General features: G+C 40.5%; 1 protein-coding gene across 4 annotated transcripts; it reads left to right on the forward strand.

Annotated features, from left to right (window-relative positions):
- Positions 1–309: 309 nt before the first annotated feature.
- On the forward strand, positions 310–16,974 carry LOC137094706 (methyltransferase-like protein 22). 4 transcript variants are annotated; one of them, XM_067462151.1, is made up of 12 exons: positions 330–389; positions 3,892–3,941; positions 4,840–4,994; positions 5,504–5,857; positions 7,000–7,040; positions 7,126–7,270; positions 7,449–7,520; positions 8,762–8,815; positions 8,968–9,048; positions 10,858–10,960; positions 13,297–13,465; positions 15,753–16,974. In XM_067462151.1, the coding sequence occupies exons 3-12, from the start codon at positions 4,889–4,891 to the stop codon at positions 15,813–15,815; spliced, it is 1,188 nt and encodes a 395-aa protein (XP_067318252.1). In that variant the 5' UTR covers positions 330–389; positions 3,892–3,941; positions 4,840–4,888; the 3' UTR covers positions 15,816–16,974. The 4 variants fall into 4 exon arrangements, with proteins under 4 accessions (XP_067318251.1, XP_067318252.1, XP_067318254.1 ...); XM_067462153.1 differs by lacking the exon at positions 330–389 and adding an exon at positions 396–492; XM_067462150.1 differs by lacking the exon at positions 3,892–3,941 and having other exon boundaries at positions 310–389.
- Positions 16,975–18,111: the final 1,137 nt, after the last annotated feature.

Here is an 18,111-nt window from a genome sequence, read left to right on the forward strand (position 1 = left end):
ACTGGATGGCCCATGAGGTCTCTTCCAACTCTTTGATTCTATGATTCTACAGTGTCAAAAAACAAAGAATGGCATATTTAAATAAGTAAATTAGTGTCATTATGGAAGAAGGCGCGGGGCTACTGCGCTGAGGCCTAGGCCCGTTGCCATAGCAACCGCTGAAAGCAGCGAAAAGGCATGCTAGTCATCTAAGTCACTTCGCCAAGTGGGCGGAGCGTCGTGAAGGCTCACTCTCTCGCGATTGGTCATTTCGCCACGTGGGCGGGAGCGCTGCTAAGTGGGCGGGGCTCTGCTGGTCTTTAGCCTATCGGAAAAGCGCCGGAAGTTGAGGGAGAGGAAGTGGCGGAAGGGTAAAGCAAAATGGCGGCGCCAACCTCAGGCGCAAGGAGGTGAGAGGGAAGTTTATGGCTTCCAACTTTGCTGCTCCATCCTGTAATAATAATAAAACCTGAGTGACTCAATTGGACAAACCTTGGACATCTCTTACCCTAGGTAGTACTGTTCTCAGGGCAAGTGAGAGTGTCTCTGTGCATGTCAAGAGTTCGTTGTCCCTAAGGGGAGTGAATACTAACATTGGTTCGGCAGCGCCTGCAATTGCAACAACTCACAGCCTTGCTTGGGGGCCCTTAAAAGGGAAATGGGGTTTTCGTGATATATAAGGTTTCCCCACAAAATGTACAGTTCCTTAACAGAATGAAAAATCCCAATAGGAAAGGAATGCCTATGGAAATTAGCAATAAACGATAAGTTGACATATAGGTTAAAAGTTAGGAAAGGGGTATGGAAGGAAAATGATTTTGATGAGGTTTGGGGAAATTTTATTGAGAATGGTTTAATAGAAGTAGATGGGAAACTACCTCCACAAGAAGAAATGGTATTTTGGAAGGAAAAAGTAAATTGAAGTGGCTCGGGGGGGGGGGGGGGGGGCACAGAGGTGAATAAAACAGCATATTATATATATATATATATTACACACACATACATATATAGATGTAATGAAGGTACTGGTGTATTGATGTATCTAAAGAAAACCAATAAAAACTACTTTTAAAAAAAGGAAAGAAATGCTTTGGAATTTCAAGCGATTTTGTACTTTAAGCTGGGGTTTGTACAGGATTAAATCGTCATTATAACATTAATTCCTCAATATTCTTACTCTTCTTCCCTACGTTTTCTTCCTTCCCTCCTCCCTGTCAGTCTGTTCCTTCTTTTCCTCTTTCTTTTTAACCTTCCTTCTCATACACAAGTCACGTTTCTTTCCCAGTGATAACTTCTCTTATTCTCTCTTCTCTCTCTCCATTCCTTCTTGCTACCCTTCTTTCCTTTCTTCCTCTCATATCTTTACCACTTTCCCTTCCTTCCTTGCCCTCATACGCATGTGATATAGAACTATAGAGTTGGAAGAGACCTTGTGGGCCATCCAGTCCAACCCTCTGCCAAGAAGCAGGAAAATAGCATTCAAAGCCCCCCTCCCCCCTTACATCAGATGGCCACCCAGTCTCTTGTTTAAAAGCCTCCAAAGAAGGAGCCTCTACCACACTCCGGGGCAGAGAGTTCCACTGCTGAACAGCTCTCACAGTTAGGAAGTTCTTCCTCTTGTTCAGGTGGAATCTCCTTTCCTGTAGTTTGAAGATATTGTTCTGCACCCTAGTCTCCAGGGCAGCAGAAACAAGCCTGCTCCTTCCTCCTGATGACTTCCCCTCACATCTTGATCAATGGCTATCATCATGTCTCTTCTCAGCCTTCTCTTCTGCAGGTTAAACATGCCCAGCTCTTTCAGTTGCCCCTCATGGGGCTTGTTCTCCAGACCCTTGATCATATGAGTTGCCCTCCTCTAGAAACATTCCAGCTTGTCAACATCTCTCTTCAATTGCACTGCCCAGAATTGGACATATTATTCCAGGTGTGGTCTGACCAAGACAGAATAGAGAGATAGCATGACTTTCCTGGATCTAGACACTAGATTCCTATTTATGCAGGTCAAAATCTCATTGGCTTTTTTTAGCCGCCACATCACATCACCAAGCTGCTTCACAACCTTTCTTTCTCTGTGACAACACAGAGGATCACTTCACCTAGCAACCGCCAATCCAGTGATATTACAGAAGGTCACCTCACCTAACAATAACCTTTGTCAGACAAACAAACATACATTTGAGTTTGGGAAAGTGAGGGGCCTCTTTTACACTGCCATATAAAATCCAGATTATCTGCTTTGAACTGGATTATATCCCAGTGTAGACTCAGACCTTCCACACAGCCATATAACCAGAATATCAAGGCAGATAATCCACAATACCTGCTTTGAACTGGGTTATCTGAGTCCACACTGCCATTTAACCCAATTCAAAGCAGATAATGTTGGATTTTATTCAGCTGTGTGGAAGGGGCCTCATATAATCCAATTTAAAGCAGATAATATGGATTATCTGCTTTCATAATCTGGATTATATGGCAATGTAGAAGGAGCTTGAGAGAAAGAGAATCCTTCCACAACCCTATATCCCAGAATATCAAGGCAGAAAATTCCACAATATCTGCTTTGAACTGGGATATCTGAGTCCACACTCAGATAATGTGGGATTTTCTGTATTGATATTCTGGGATATAGGGCTGTGTGGAAGGACCCTGTGTCCACACTGTCATATATTCCAGTTCAAAGCAGAAAATGTGGGGTTTTATTCAGCTGTATAGAAGGGGCCAGAGAGATTGGTAAGTAGATGATTTAGGTCTTTCTGCAGATGACGGTTTGCTGAGGATAATGCACTTGGGTCTGTGTCGAACCTTTCCCTCAGATAACTCTTCATTTGATTTAATTAATTCATTTGTGTTAATGTGGACCTAAATCCAATATCTAATCTCACTGAAGCAATGCAATTTACATGAATGTTGCTTACCTTCCAACTATCCTAATTTGGCAGAGAAAGTCCATTGGTAATCCTCTATTGCCCTGCTTTTTCTGCTGCTTCTAAAATGTCCTGGTATTTCTTTTGTACTGCTTTCCCTCATTGGGTGCAATGTAGAATTAAATCAGATTGGCACCACTTTTAACTGCCATGGGTCAGTGCTGTGGGATCCTAGGAGTTCTAGTTTTGCAAAGTCTTCAGCCTTCATTATCAAAGAGTGCTGGAGCCTCGCCAAAGAACAACTCCCAATGTTGGCTTCATAGGAAACATGTTCCTTGTTAGGGCACGACATTTAAAAAGGTTTTCTCTACTATTGATAAAAGTGTCCTTACTTCTCAGAGAAGAGTAATGAGAAAAAGGAGACAGTGGCCACTGTATTATGTTGGGCTGACATAGAACTGAAAAATGAATCTTACATTTGGAACTTGAATGTTGGTTTCAGCAATAATAATAATAATAATAATAATAATACATTTTATTTATACCCTGCCACCATCTCCCAGAGGGACTCGGGGTGGCTCACAAAGCACTTAAAGGTGCCAATACACAAAATACAAAAAGTGCAGAAACAATAACATAAAACAATAATACTCTGTATAGTACTCTGTAGTGTAGCATGATAGGCTCCTTCTAAACTGTCCTTGTATCCTAGTATCTGGTCCCAGATTATTTTCTTATCCTAGATTATATGACAGTGGAGACTGATATAATCCAGTTCAAAGCAGGTAACCTGGGATGCGATCCTGGGATATAAGGACAGTGTCAAAGGGACTAGAGATGTACATGTATTTTTGGTCCATTAAGAGCTAAGAAATGTTAGTAGCTATTTAGAAATGAATGGCTGTCCTAATTCAATCAAACTTAAGGCCCTATGGGGAGAAAGGCATGATAGAAATAAAATAATACCTGTTTTCAGACAGAAATGTATTTGATGAGCACCTCCTTCTCCCCCTTCTTCAGTAAATTGGGGTCATTTCAATTACAGATCCATTGAAAGTCTGTTTATGAAACAGAGTTAAACAGAAGAATTAAAAGGTAGGTAGAATACATTTTCCCACCAAAATTCCATTGGAAAAGCATGGGCAGCAGAGACTTGAAGCAAAGGAGGGTTGGGGTTAGCAATAAGATACAGACAGAAGGCAAAGGAAGATCTGGAAGAGAGAGAGATATTATTTGTAGCTTACTTCCTGGAATTAAGTTACATTCCAGATTAATATTCAGAGGCTCAGTGGGATGTAGTGGTTTAGAGTGATGAGTTGATATTTTGGAGAGCCAAGTTCAAGTGTCGACTAAGCAATGAACTTTGGTAGGTGACTTTCAGCCAGTCACCCTCAGTTTGACCAACCTCATAGGGTTTTAAGGACAGAGGAGATCTATAGACCCTACTATGAAGTCATTGAAAAGAAAGCAGATTTATTTGTTTATTTGAAACATTTATGTTCCGCCCTTCTCACTCCGAAGGGGACTCAGCGGCTAAGCACAACATATATACGACAAGCATTCTATTTAATAATAATAATTTATATCCCACTCTTCTCACCCCTAGGGGGCTCAGGGCGGGCTTATAGACCATGGCAAAGCCACATTACATATACAACCATAAATACAACATATCAATTTAAACAGTTAAAATATAAGTACAATGAAACAGTACAGTTAAAATATAAGTACAATAAAATATAAGTACAATACAACAGCTTAAAAGCATACACTCAATCCCTTAAAAGCTTAAAAGCATACTTTCAATCAGTGTTGCTATGGCTGGTCAGCAAGGCTGTTGAAGTGGGGGTGGGGGCCATGGAGGCACCTCGCCTAAGAGTTGTAAGGCAGCAGGCCCAGAGAGGTGTTACTATGGCTGGCAGCGGGCAGCTAGGTCATAAGTATATACTTAAGTATATTTAAGTATTACTTATGTAATATCTTGTAATTACAGATGTTTTCATCAGAAGTGCACCCTACTAGGTGCAAAGGAGAACGAGGCTATGGATGACATGACGTTCAGAAGTGATACTGTGCTGTCTGACGTCCACCTGCATGTGCCGCAGAAAAGGCAGTTTATGGTCAGGCTGAATGCCGTTGGCCAGCCAGGTAAGGTATCAGATAGTGTCATAAAAGCTGCTGGCATCTCTTCCACCTTCTATGTGTGATGCCAGCACATTGTCACCAATGACTGTGCTTTTCTGAAAATCTTTCCCTCTCCCATTGACCCATAATGTAATAAAATGCAAATATCAGGGCATCATTGAGTTACAGAGCATATACTGAGTTGGAAAAAATGTCATCCAGAGTTGTCAAGAGCTCAAATCCAAATAATTACTAATGTTGTATGACTTTTATTGAAATCAACTCTTGAATTTAAGAGACAGGCTGGTCTACCCAGTCAATTTTTAACTATGAAGTTTAAACTCATGTCCTGTGTTTACTGTATTTTAATCTTTTTGTGTGTATTTTAATGTATGCATTTTATAAAAAAAACATGTTTTAATATATTTATTTACATGATGTTTTATAGTGATCTGTTTTTAACTGAGAATAATAATAATAATAATAATAATAATAATAATCAGTTCTATTTACCTCAGATCCTTCTCTTTTAGTATTTCTCTCACAGTTCAGACTCCTTTGGAACTCTGAGAAAGAAGAGAGAGAATTTAAGGGAAAAACCTTCAGAGGCCAGGACATCTCTGCAGAAGAAGAATATGTGCAGGAAGGTGCAAGTGATCTAGGTTCCCCAGGCAGTACCGAAGAGGAGGAAGGAGGCTCTTTAAAAGGAATCAGAGCTTTGTTGGATGAAGATGGAGATCTGGAGGTTGTCCGAAGGCCCCTCTTTGCTTATGCAGAAGACGAGGATCTCCCAAGGGACAAGGTGTGTCCTGTCATTTTGATGCAAGGTGGAGCTGTCTTGGAAGAGCACGAGGAAGAAAGCAGTTCTGGTGACGTTATTAAAATAGGTGAGTAATGTAACACCTGGATAAGGCATTAACACCGAACTCAGCTTAAGCTAAAATGTTTTGTGATTACGGGGAAGGGGGGGACCAGACTACAGATGGCTACTGTCTGATTCCTTCAATGTACCCTAAGTATTATGTTTCAGTATAATTTACCTCACTCAGTTGCTATATGAATGAAATGGGAACTGACATGTAAACTCCCTTAAGCTGCTTGGAAGAAAGGTAGAATAGAAAGGCAATAAATAACTGATCTTTCCTAAACATGTTTAGGAGTGTCTGCACTAGACAAGTAGGTTACAATGAGGTAGACAGTCTAGTGCAGTGGTTCTCTACCTTTGGTCCTCCAGGTGTTTTGGACTTCAGCTCCCGCAATTCCTAACAGCTGGTTCTGGGAGTTTAAGTCGAAAACACTCAGAGGACTATAAGTTGAGAACCACTGTTCTAGTGGTTTGAACATTGGACTACAGCTCTGGGGACCAGGGTCCAATTCCATGTCAGCCATGGAAACCCATTGGAACTGTCTATGATCCACCTCGAAGGATAAGGTTGTCAGGGGAGGCCCTGCTCTCGGTCCCACCCCCCTCACAAGCGTGACTGGTGAGGATGAGAGACAGGGCCTTCTCAGTGGTGTCACCTCGTCTATGGAACTCTCTCCCCAGTGAAATGAGAATGCCCCCCTTCCTCTTGGCCTTCAGAAAAAACTAAAAACTTGGTTCTGGGATCAAGCTTTTGACCAATAATAGGAGCGAGGTTGTAAATTAATTTTAATGATGACCCGGACAATGTGATTTTAAATTGTTGTTTTAATGTTATGTTTTAATTGCATGGTTTAAATGTTTTGTTGATCCATTGATGTATGTATACATGTGGCATTGAATTGTAACTTTTTAAAGGCTGCCTTGAGTTCCCTTCGGGATTGAGAAAGGCAGGCTACAAGTATGATAAATAAATAAGCAAGCTCAAACAAACTGGAGATATTTTGAACTCCAGTTCTGATCAGCCCAAGCCTGCTGGGACTTGTAATCACCAGACTTCTGTCCCTGATCTGCTAGTGTTTGCATAAAACATTGTGTTTGATGGGAAAGTGTAAGAAGAAATGTATTGTCATAAGGTAGAATGCTTTGTTTCCTTTCCTCTTCCAGAGCACACCATGGCAACTCCATTAGAAGATGTGGGCAAACAGGTGGGTAGCTTCTTTGCCCCCTTGCTTCTTTATTCTTTGTCATGTGCAAAGCATCCCAGACTATCTTTGGCCTCTGGTTTTACAGGTCTGGCGTGGAGCCTTCCTCCTGAGTGACTTCATCCTCTGCAACGAAGATTTGTTCAAAGATCGCACAGTGCTGGAACTTGGGGGAGGCATGGGGATTGTCAGCGTTATCATGGCAAAAGCAGCCAAGACTGTTTATTGCACAGGTACCTATTCAGTGCAATTATCTTGAACGTGTGCTTTAAAAATGTTCAGATTAGCATCCATTCAAGCTGACATTTCAAAAGCAGAAGACATTTTAGAGAGTATGAAGCCTCTCTGTATTTTTTTTTGTTCTTACCTGTTCTTCATTCCTTTTAAATTATTGCTCTCAAATTTTTAAAGATATTGGAGAAGATCTTCTGGACATGTGTGAACGAAATATTGCCTTAAACAAGCACTTCACTGAACCAGCAGGTACAGCTTATTGAAATATTGTTTGTATTACCACTAGAATTCAGCATTCTTATTCATTAATTAATTCATACTAAGTGCATGGTGGTTTGAGTGTGGGTCCTTTGACTCTGGAGAACAGTTTCAAATCTCTTCTCAAACATGAAAACCTTTGTAAGCCTTTGAAAACCCTGTGACTGGGTTGCCTTTGGTTGCCATAAGTTGGAAACAACTGGAAAGCACACAGTAATAACAACAGCAATCCAAAATATTGCCTTGGTTGATGTATGTTTATTTATCATGTAGTAATGAATTTAGGGTACGGTTAAAATATATTTAAAATACAAACAAAGTTAAAAACTTGGCATTATACTAAATTTCCTTTGTCCAGTAGCTGGCCACTTGGAGTGCCTCTGGTGTCGCTGTGAGAAGGTCCTCCATTGTACATGTGGCAGGGCTCAGGTTGCATTGTAATAGGTGGTCTGTGGTTTGCTTTTCTCCGCACTTGCATGTCATGGACTCCACTTTATAGTCCCATTTCTTAAGGTTAGCTCTGCATCTCGTGATACCAGAGCACAGTCTGTATGGTGTGAGAACATAGGAAGGAACCTTATACCACATCAGGCTAGCCTAATCCTATCAGTATTAACTGGCAGATGTTCTCTAGCATTTCGGACAGAAACTTTTCTATCTCACAGATGAGACCTGGGACCATTTATCTGCTAAACATGTTTTTCTACATTGAGCTTTGATCCCACCGTAAAGGCATCAACAAAGGCAGATTCCCATTCTGTCAGTTGGGTCCCATCTCCACTGGCATATAATGCAGTTTGAAACTGCATGATATGGTCAGTGTAAACTCCTATAACACATTTGAACTGTATTATATGATAATGTAGATGTGGCCTTAGTCTTTAAGGTACTACAAGAACCTTTTGCATATGTATTAACACAGCTAAGTTTTTGAATTATAATCATTTAAAGTTTATCCTGTCATTTATATTGGATTTCTGGAGAAATTTCCTTGTATTCCTGTGTTTGTTTTTCTTACACCCTTCTTGGCAGGGGGTTGGACTGGATGGCCCATGAGGTCTCTTCCAACTCTTTGATTCTATGATTCTATGATACACCCATACATACATATTTAAAAAAAACTACTTTATCTGGGATGCTAATTTACAGTATTTTCTTATTTTTCTCTACTTGTCATGTGTCCTTGAATGAATATTTGCCACTTAGTCATTTATCATCTTATTGATTTGCAGAAAGTAAAGTAAAGGTCAGAGTATTGGATTGGTTGCAGAATGATTTCTTTGCTGGTAAGTAGAAGTATCTGCTTTTAAACCAATGAATGTTACAGTTTTCCTCTCCCTTCTCTTTATATAATGTCACGTATTTATGTTTTGAATATGCACCTTTACAAAAAAAAATCTTACCATTTGCAAAAAATTTTTTTTTTATTTTCCTGCAGATCCTGATAACGCCTACAGTTGGTCTGAAGAAGAGATAGCTGAACTGCATGATTTCACTACTGTGATAGTAGCTGCTGATGGTAAGATATCACTAGATAGCATAGAGAAAGATCGGGTAGCCATTTAAAACCCACATTTTGTGTCTTTATGTGTTTCAGTATTCTGAACAACCTGTCCAAGCTGCAATTTTAAGAATCCAATGACTCATCTTGTGGTTCTAAGATTAGAATGAGAAACCTCATTCAAAACAGGTAGCCTGTTCTAAAAGATGGAAATTAGATATCGTTGGAGAACAATGATAGATGTGCATCTTGAAACGAGACAGAGAGACATTTCTCTGGATTTAAAGTGGTGTCTGGAAAGCTTCCTTGCTGTCACAGGCTGGAGGATTTATTTTGGTAGAAACACATTCCATTTTCCCTTTACAAGCCCCTTTAAATTAAATAGGACTTGTGGAAGGGGCAACTGTTTCCATGTATTTCAGTGATGGGCTGTCCTCTGTAACAACTTTCTAAAATTTCACAGATGAAAATCCGAATAGCTGTGACCAAACATGCTAGAAGAGCTTGCAGCAGTTTACTTTGGCCTAATTGTGTTGGAAAGGGCCACATTCTTGCTCTTGCACTTTTAATAACACACAAGCTACTTTTTTGCTTTGAGTTTATTTGCTGCTTTTAAAGTAAGCTGAGGACAAGAGCGGCCCAATCCTATCAGATTGGGATAGCTGGTGATATGTAACAGGCCCCAATATGTTGTCATAAGCCTTTCATGGACAGAATCACTGAGTTTCTGTGAGTCTTCCGGCCTGTATGTCCATGTTCCAGAAGCATTCTCTCCTGATGTTTCTCCCACATCTATGGCAGGCATCCTCAGAGTTGTGAGGTTTACTGGAAACCAGCCAAGTGAAGTTTATATATCTGTGGAGTGATGTCCAGGGTGGGAGAAAGAACTTGCTTGAGGCAGGTGTGAATGTTGCCATTGGCCACCTTGATAAACATTTAATGGCCTTGCAGTTCAAGGCCTAGCTGCTTCCTGCCTAGAGGATCCTTTCTTGGGAGGTGTTAGCTGGCCCACATTGATTCTTGTCTGGAATTCCCCTGTTTTTTTAGTGTTGCTATTTATTTACTAGCCTGATTTTAGAGTTTTTTTTATACTTGTAGCCAAATTTTGTTCATTTTCATGGTTTCCTCCTTTCTGTTGCTTGTGGATTTCAGTGGCTTCTCTCTGTATTCTGACATAGTAGTCTGACATTTCTGTGTGTCTATAAACCCACTGAGAAAATCCAACCAATGCTACATTCAGCATAGGACAAGAGGGATCCTCTCACCTCTTCAGGAGTCTACCGTATACCATGCAGCTGTAGACAAGTCTACACATGGACCCTCAAATGCAGCAGCATTGCCCAGACACGAATGAAGGAACACGAAACGCACTGCAGACTAAGTCAACCAGAGAAGTCAGCCATAGCAGAGCACCTGATGAACCAACCTGGACACAGGATATTATTTGAGAACAGAGAAGCCATTGAAATGCACAAGCATGTGGACAATTTCAACAGAAAGGAGAAAACCATGAAAATGAACAAAACCTGGCTACCCATATTGAAAAACTCTGAAATCAGGACAGTAAATAGAGAACAACGCTCAGGGGAATTCCAGAGAAGAAAAATCATGGCCAGCTAACACTTCCCAACAAAGGCTCCCCCAGGCAGCAACCAGCCAGGCTTTGAAGCTGCAAGGCCATTCAATGCTAATCAAGATGGTCAATTGTGAAATGTTTCAAAAATTGACAATATTTACAGATTGACGTCAATGGGTGGAGAAAAACACTTCAGCTACTCCATGCAAATCAATGTGTGAAATTACCTCTTTCCTTTCTTACTTCTGTAGTCTTCTACGATGATGATCTAACAGACGCCTTTTTTAGAACGCTTTATCGAATCACTAGCAACTTGAAAAACCCTTCCACCATCTACTTGTCAATAGAAAAAAGGTGAATTGTGGGTTTTTTTGCTCTTCAGCACATTGGTAGGATTAGTTTGTTTTGAATGTTGCCAGTGCTTAGAATCCTTTATTGTCTGTGAGTGGGCAGTTCCTTTGTTTGTCAAGAAGCTTTCCAAATATCTTTGAATGTGAAGTTTGTCAATTCAAAACAAAAATGATAATGCAGATTACGATATACATCGGGTAAGAGGGGGAAAACATTTTGTGGAGGTTACACTGAACAGTCATGCTTTCCAATTAAGATTGAGCAATAGCTTTAGCTCATAATATATGCGCAAGAATCCAGAATTCTGAAGTTCTGTTGAAAAACACTCAGAGTACACAGAGAAACGAGAAAGCAGATAATCATGCATCATCTTGTGCCTTACCTTTGGACCTTTTTCCTTTGACGCATAGTACATTGTGTGGGAACACTTCTGTTCTAATCTACTGGTCTCAAAGACATTGATTCATTACTTGTTTACCATCAAACAAGCCACCATTTTCTGTCAGGTCAATCCGTGATATTGTTTGAGACTATCCTGGGAAAAGTGTCTCAGTTATTGATTATAGAGTTGGAAAGTTCTCCAAAACCCATCTTAGCTCAGCTCTCTACAAATGCAGGAATCCAGAGCTGAAGCACATTTGAATGGCAGCCATTCAGTCCTTGTTAATAAGCCTCCAAAGAAAGAGAATCCAGTACTTTCTGGAGTGGTTTCAAACAGCTCTTACCATTCTTTCCAATACAGTGCTGGCCCCATATCTGAGGGGAATGCATTCCATGACTTTGTGTGAATATGCAAAACAATGGGGAAAAGCAGACCCTATTGAACAAATGACTTAATACAGAAGCATACATTAAAGTCACACTGGAGAACCTGGGAAATGCCTAGGCATCACTAGGTTCTCCAACACAACTTTTAGCAGAAATATAGAATCACCTGGAAGATCTAGAAAATGCCTAGAGAGGACGTCATTTATCCATTAGGAGTAAATGAAACCACAAGTATCAGTTCAATGGTTATGGGGGCCATACTGTATTTAAGCAAAATATCTGTTCTTGTAATTTGAATCCACTATTTGGGCTCTACTGTGTCCAATTTTGGGCAAAACAAGTCAAAAGGGGTATTGACTCTAAGCTGGAAGGGGTTCCAGAGGAAGAAGGTGAATAAAAGGCCAAGAGACCATGAATCTCTCTGAGGAGTGGCTTAAAGAGCTGCGACTGTTTATCCTGCAGAAGAGAAGTTTGAGAGGAGATATGAGAGCCATGTTTCGATATTGAAAAGAATGCCATAAGGAAGGAGGAGGAGGGATTTTTCTGCTGCTCTGGAGACGATTTATTTATTTATTGCATTTATATACTGCTTTTATATACCCATGGTGGTGCAGCGGGATAAACTGTTGAGCTGCTGAACTTGCTGATCAAAAGGTTGGCAGTTCGAATCTGGGGGCAGGGTGAGCTCCCGCTGTTAGCCCCAGCTTACGACTTTCGTGCTTGGCAGGGGGTTGGACTGGATGGCCCACGAGGTCTCTTCCAACTCAAGGATTCTATAATTTTATGAATCTGCCCACCTAGCAGTTCGAAAACATGCAAATGTGAATAGATCAATAGGTACCGCTCTGGAGGGAAAGTAACGGAGCTCCATGCAGTCATGCTGGCCACATGACCTTGGAGTTTATGGACAATGCCGGCTCTGTGGCTTAGAAATAGAAATGAGCACCACCCCCAAGAATCAAGCACAACTAGACTTAATATCAAGCGGAAACCTTTACCTTTACTTTACCTTTTCTCACCCCTGGGGGACTCAAAGTGGTTCACATCAAATAATGGCAAAAAAATCAATGCCAATGACTAGGACTCAATAGAACCATGGGTTCAAGTGATAGGAAAGGAGATTCCACCTGAATGTAAAAAAAACCTCCCTGACCATTGGAAGAGCTGTTCAGCAGTGAAACTCTCTGTCTCAGAGCCTTCTTTAGAGGCTTTTGAGCAGAAGCTAGATGGCCATCAGGTTGGGGGACTTTGATTGTGCTTTTCCTGCATGGCAGAAGAGATTTGGTCTGGATGTGGTCTCTTCCAATGCTGTGATTCTATGATTCCTTAGATCTATTTCTTGCCACAAACGTGCTAGTCTCTTGAGACTGTATGGCCTTATGTTGGGTGGGATTGGATGGCAGATTGGGGAGGGCCTTTGGGAGATCTGTTCCAGCTCTTGGATTCTATGATTCTACACCATTTAGGATAGTAGAAAACAAGCTTGCTCCATTTTCTTTGCCTATTTCTGTGGGAGTTTTTTTAATTGTAAAGAATCTTCAAGATATCTGAAATGACTGTCTTTTCCCCAGGCTGAACTTCACCTTGCGACACATGGATGTGGCGTGCGAAGCATACAGCCATTTCCGAAGTGCCTTGCATGACCTACGGGATATCAAGGATGGCAGAACGAGGTTCACCGTGGAGCCCCTTCAGCTCTCCTTCCCACAGCGCTTTGTTTACGAGCGAGTGGAGCAATTGGTGGGTCCCGCTTCCTGGCAAATTAAATTACCCTCTGAGTTGTTCTCCCTTTAATCAGAGCAGAGTCGCAATCGAAGAATTGACGTCGCCTTGTAATTCTCCGCTCGACTGAATTCAGCCGAAGCAAATGGTCTGCGTCATTTTTAACTTCACAGCCCACTAAGTTCCTCTTAATATAGATAGAGAATAGAGGCTGGGGTTGAAAGTTGCCATCGGATATCAAGGCCTAAAGGGGGATCCCAAGAGTATGGAAAAGCACTGTATCACTAGAAATAGGTTGGCTAGGATATCTCGATTAATTAACCATACCTGCAGCAGGGAGCCCCCAGTGGTACAATGAGTTAAATCCTTGTGCCGGCAGGACTGCTGACTGAAAGATCAGCAATTCGAATTCAGGGAGCAGGGTAAGCTCCAGTCTGTCAGCTCCAGCTTCCCATGCGGGGACATGAGAGAAGCCTCCCACAGGATGGTAAAACATCCGGGCATCTCCAGGGCAACATCCTTGCAGAAGGCCAGTTCTCTCACACTAGAAATGACTTTCAGTTTCTCAAGTTGTGCCTGACACACAAAAAAAGCACCAGGAATGGCAAAGTTAGTAAAAAAGGGTCAGTGTGTTTACTTAGTCACTAATAAGCAAAATAAATCTAATTCCATTATGTTTATACTTGTGTATAAATTGACACCAGGGCTAATCTGAAGGGTCATTCTGTAGAGAGAGAAAGCATCAGCATCATGAGTCAGATCCATGGAAGTCAAAACCACAATGCAGAGGGATGACTTTATGACTACTAATAACATTTACTGGTGGATAAATCGACACAAGATTTTTTGAGTTGATTTTCCCCCCCTAAAATTAAAAGATTAAAAGTGTAATCTTAAATGGCAAGGAATGTGACGTTAATGGTCACATTCCTTGCCATTTAAGATTAAACTCTGAGCTAGAATCCTGATGGACTGGAAGGAAACATAAAATTTTGAAAACTTTGTTTCTCACTCTACCGAGAACCTTTATGAGTCCTGAGTCCCCCTAGGGGTTGAGAAGGTCGGGGTAAAAATGTTCTAAATAAATAAATAAATATGTTGCTTTTCTTTTTCTCCATAACGTCCCCATTTTTTATTTACTTTTACAAAGTCCAGAAAAATTCCCAGAAATAAGAGCCCCACAGTTCAGATTCCTGAGCTAGAGGAGGAGTCTTTGTACAGAACATAGGACTAGATGAATACAATAAAAACCAGCCTCCTCCCAATCTAAATCTTTATTTGAAATCTTGGAATTTACTGACATTGGATAAAAATGAACAAATATACCCCACAGCAATTTAGTGGAGCCCCTGGTGGTGCAATGGGTCAAACCCTTGTACCAACAGGACTGCAGACCAAAAGACCACAGTTCGAATCCAGGGAGCAGGATGAGCTCCCATCTGTCAGCTCCAGCTTCCCATGTGGGGACATGAGAGATGCCTTTCACAAGGATGGTAAAACATCAAACATCTGGGCACCTCCTGGGCAACGTCCTTGCAGATGACCAATTCTCTCACACCAAAAACAACTTGCAATTTCTCAAGCCGCTCCTGACACACACAAAAATAGCAATTGAGTAAAGAATCGGCTGGGAAATGCCTCCCCCCCCCCCTGAAACAAGCCCATCAGCTGGCTCTTTAGCAGCATCTTTCATTTCATTAATGAACTGACTTAATTCTTGAATTAAGTTAATTCTGGAAGTTTGACTTAAATCAATCAAGTTGAAAAATAGATGTCATTAAGTATCTCCTTTTGGTGACAGAATTTCTAAGAAAATTGAAAACTTAATTGATATCAGTTAGTTCCTATCACTGGGTTAGAGCATCAGTCTTTCCATCATTTAGTTACATTACTGGAATTTAGAGGAGGGAGACAGGAGTGAATTTTCTAGGGGAAGGACTATCAATTCAACTCAGTTTCTCAAAACAAATTCTTTTTCATTCAAGCATTCATTGAACAAGAGTTGTGCTGGAAGACCAAGAAATCCCTAGAGTGGTATTCTCTCTGGTAAAAAAAAGTAGCAATTTATTTTCTTGTGATTTTCCTTTTACATGGGAGCCCTGTGCCCCCATGAAAAAGGGGACTGTCTGCAAATACAAGTATTCCAATGTCTGAAATTGAAGCATTTCAGATTAGGGATACTCAACCTGTAATACAATTGGCATTTATGATGAAGGGTTTGCCCCTTTTTAAAAATAAGTATATTCTAGTGAAAAGTCTTCTAATGATAGTATTTAATTTTGAATATCTTGCTTTTGCTTCACAGGAGCTATGGAAGATTACTGCTGACAAGATCTGTGAAAGGTGCACCGCTGCACAGCCTTTGTGAGAGACTACAACAGAATGGCATGGCTTTTTCTGCAGAAGCGTTTCCCTCTCAAGTCCTCTCCAAAAGAAACCACTTGCGAGGCAGGAGGGAAGACAATGTTCTCTGGTGAGTGTCAAAGAATGATTAAAGATATCGGTTGCAGCAGAGGCTCCTTCAGCATGATTTGTGAGCTGGAGCTGCTCGAGTTATGTTCCGGAAGATGGGCGGCTTGGGATATGCAGCATTAAGGGCAGTCAGGAAAACAGGACCCCAGTGAGCAGCATTTCATGCCCATTGTGCCAATCACAGTATTATAATAAAGAGGCTTTGGACACCTGTACTGCAGCACAGATAGGTGTCCATGGATCGCATCAATCACATCTTCTGCGTTCGACGTGGGACGTGAGCTTTGGTCCACGATGATCCGGTAATATTTGTGCCGGAAGTGGATGCAATTACAGTGCTAAATACTGGGAACACTTTGCTGCTACAAGATAAGCTCTATCACGACCCTATCATTGGGTTATCTGGAAGTGAGAGTGTGTGACCCTCCTAAGGTCAGCATGTCCTAACAGATTTTTAAAGAAGATCAAGCCAAGGATTGCTGTGTTTTATGTAGTTTGACAGATTTTTAAATGGATTTTTAAATGGTTTGAATGGTTTTCTTGAACTATTTATTTTAATAAGTCATGTGTTTAATTCTATTTTAATTTTTGTGTGCTTTGGATTTTAATTTTTACAGTTCAGACAATTCCGGATTTTGGGGTATTTCAAATTTTAGAATTCCGGATAAGGGAACGTGTCTTGTAAACTTTGGGACTCTTGTAATTTTCATCAAATTCTGGTCCCAGAATTTTTGTACCATTGAAAACTTACCTCTAGATGTCACTATAACTGAAGATTGTTAACAGTAAAGATGAATTAAATTATTTCTTTAATTACACAGATACCTGTATTTAAAAAACTAGAACAAGATTATATAAAATATGCAAAATCCAATAATAAAACATATCAGTTTTAACCAATCAAACAATAGCAATCTGTTCCATATTATCTCCATCACAAGCCACTGTCAACACCTTTTAAAATGCTTATTTATTTATTTATTTACTAGCCGTCCCCTGCCACGCATTGCTGTGGCCCAGTCTGGTGATCTGGAAAATAAAGTAATGTGAAAGTGTTGGTTTGTAATATATGTAATTTCTTTATGCTTGTGGGTAAACAGTATTTCTTGCAGTTTCTTTATCACTGTTGATATAGAGATTGCCTGGTTTGCCTACTCTGGAACATGCAATATATCATTGTCCTTCTTTAGGGGCCCCTTTCAAATCTATGATACTATATCTGTGTGTGTGTGAATCATATATATCTATATCTGTGGCTGGATGGCTCTTTGTCAGGAAAGCTTTGATTACATTTTCCTGCCCTGGTGAAAGCAGTTGGACTGGATGGCTTTAAGTATTTTCTGTTGGTCATGGGGGTTCTGTGTGGGAAGTTTGCCCCAATTATGTTGTTCGTGGGGTTCAGAATGCTCTTTGATTGTAGGTGAACTATAAATCCCAGTAACTACAACTCCCAAATGTCAAGGTCTATTTCCCCCCAGACTCCACCTGTGTTCACATTTGGACATATGGAGTTTTCATACCAAGTTTGTTCCAGATCCATCATTGTTTGAGTCCACAGCACTCTCTGGATGTAGGTGAACTACAACTCCAAAACTCAAGATCAATGCCCACCAAACCCTTCTAGTGTTTTCTGTTAGTCATGGGAGTCCTGTGTGCCAAGTTTGATTCAGTTACATAGTTGGTGGAGTTAAGAATGCTCTTTGATTGTAGGTGAACTATACATCCCAGCAACTACAACTCCCAAATGACAAAATCAATTTTTTGAGTGATAGTCACTCATTGTCCTGATAGGTGTCTTGTGTCCAAATTTGGTGTCAATTCGTCCAGTGGTTTTTGAGTTATGTTAATCCCACAAGCGAACATTACATTTTTATTTATATAGATTTATACCCCGTCCATTCTCGACCTCCGAAGAGGGACTCAGGATGGTTACTAACAGGCAGCAATTAGATGCCCACACAATATAAACACATAATAAAACACAATCAGATACCTAAAAACAATATCAATATACATTAAAACAATTCGCCAGGTTAAAAACATAATCCAAATTGGTCCAAATTGCTTCTATTGTTGATTGATTTGCTGAAATCTGACAAACAGTCACAAGTTATAAATAATGTTAGCTGAGACTGACTATAAAGTAAAATTATTTAAATGGCCTTCAAAAAGTTAATAAGAAATAAGAGATG

The sequence above is a fragment of the Anolis sagrei genome, chromosome Y (genome assembly GCF_037176765.1).
Source record: "Anolis sagrei isolate rAnoSag1 chromosome Y, rAnoSag1.mat, whole genome shotgun sequence".
Classification (NCBI taxonomy): Eukaryota; Metazoa; Chordata; class Lepidosauria; order Squamata; family Dactyloidae; genus Anolis; species Anolis sagrei.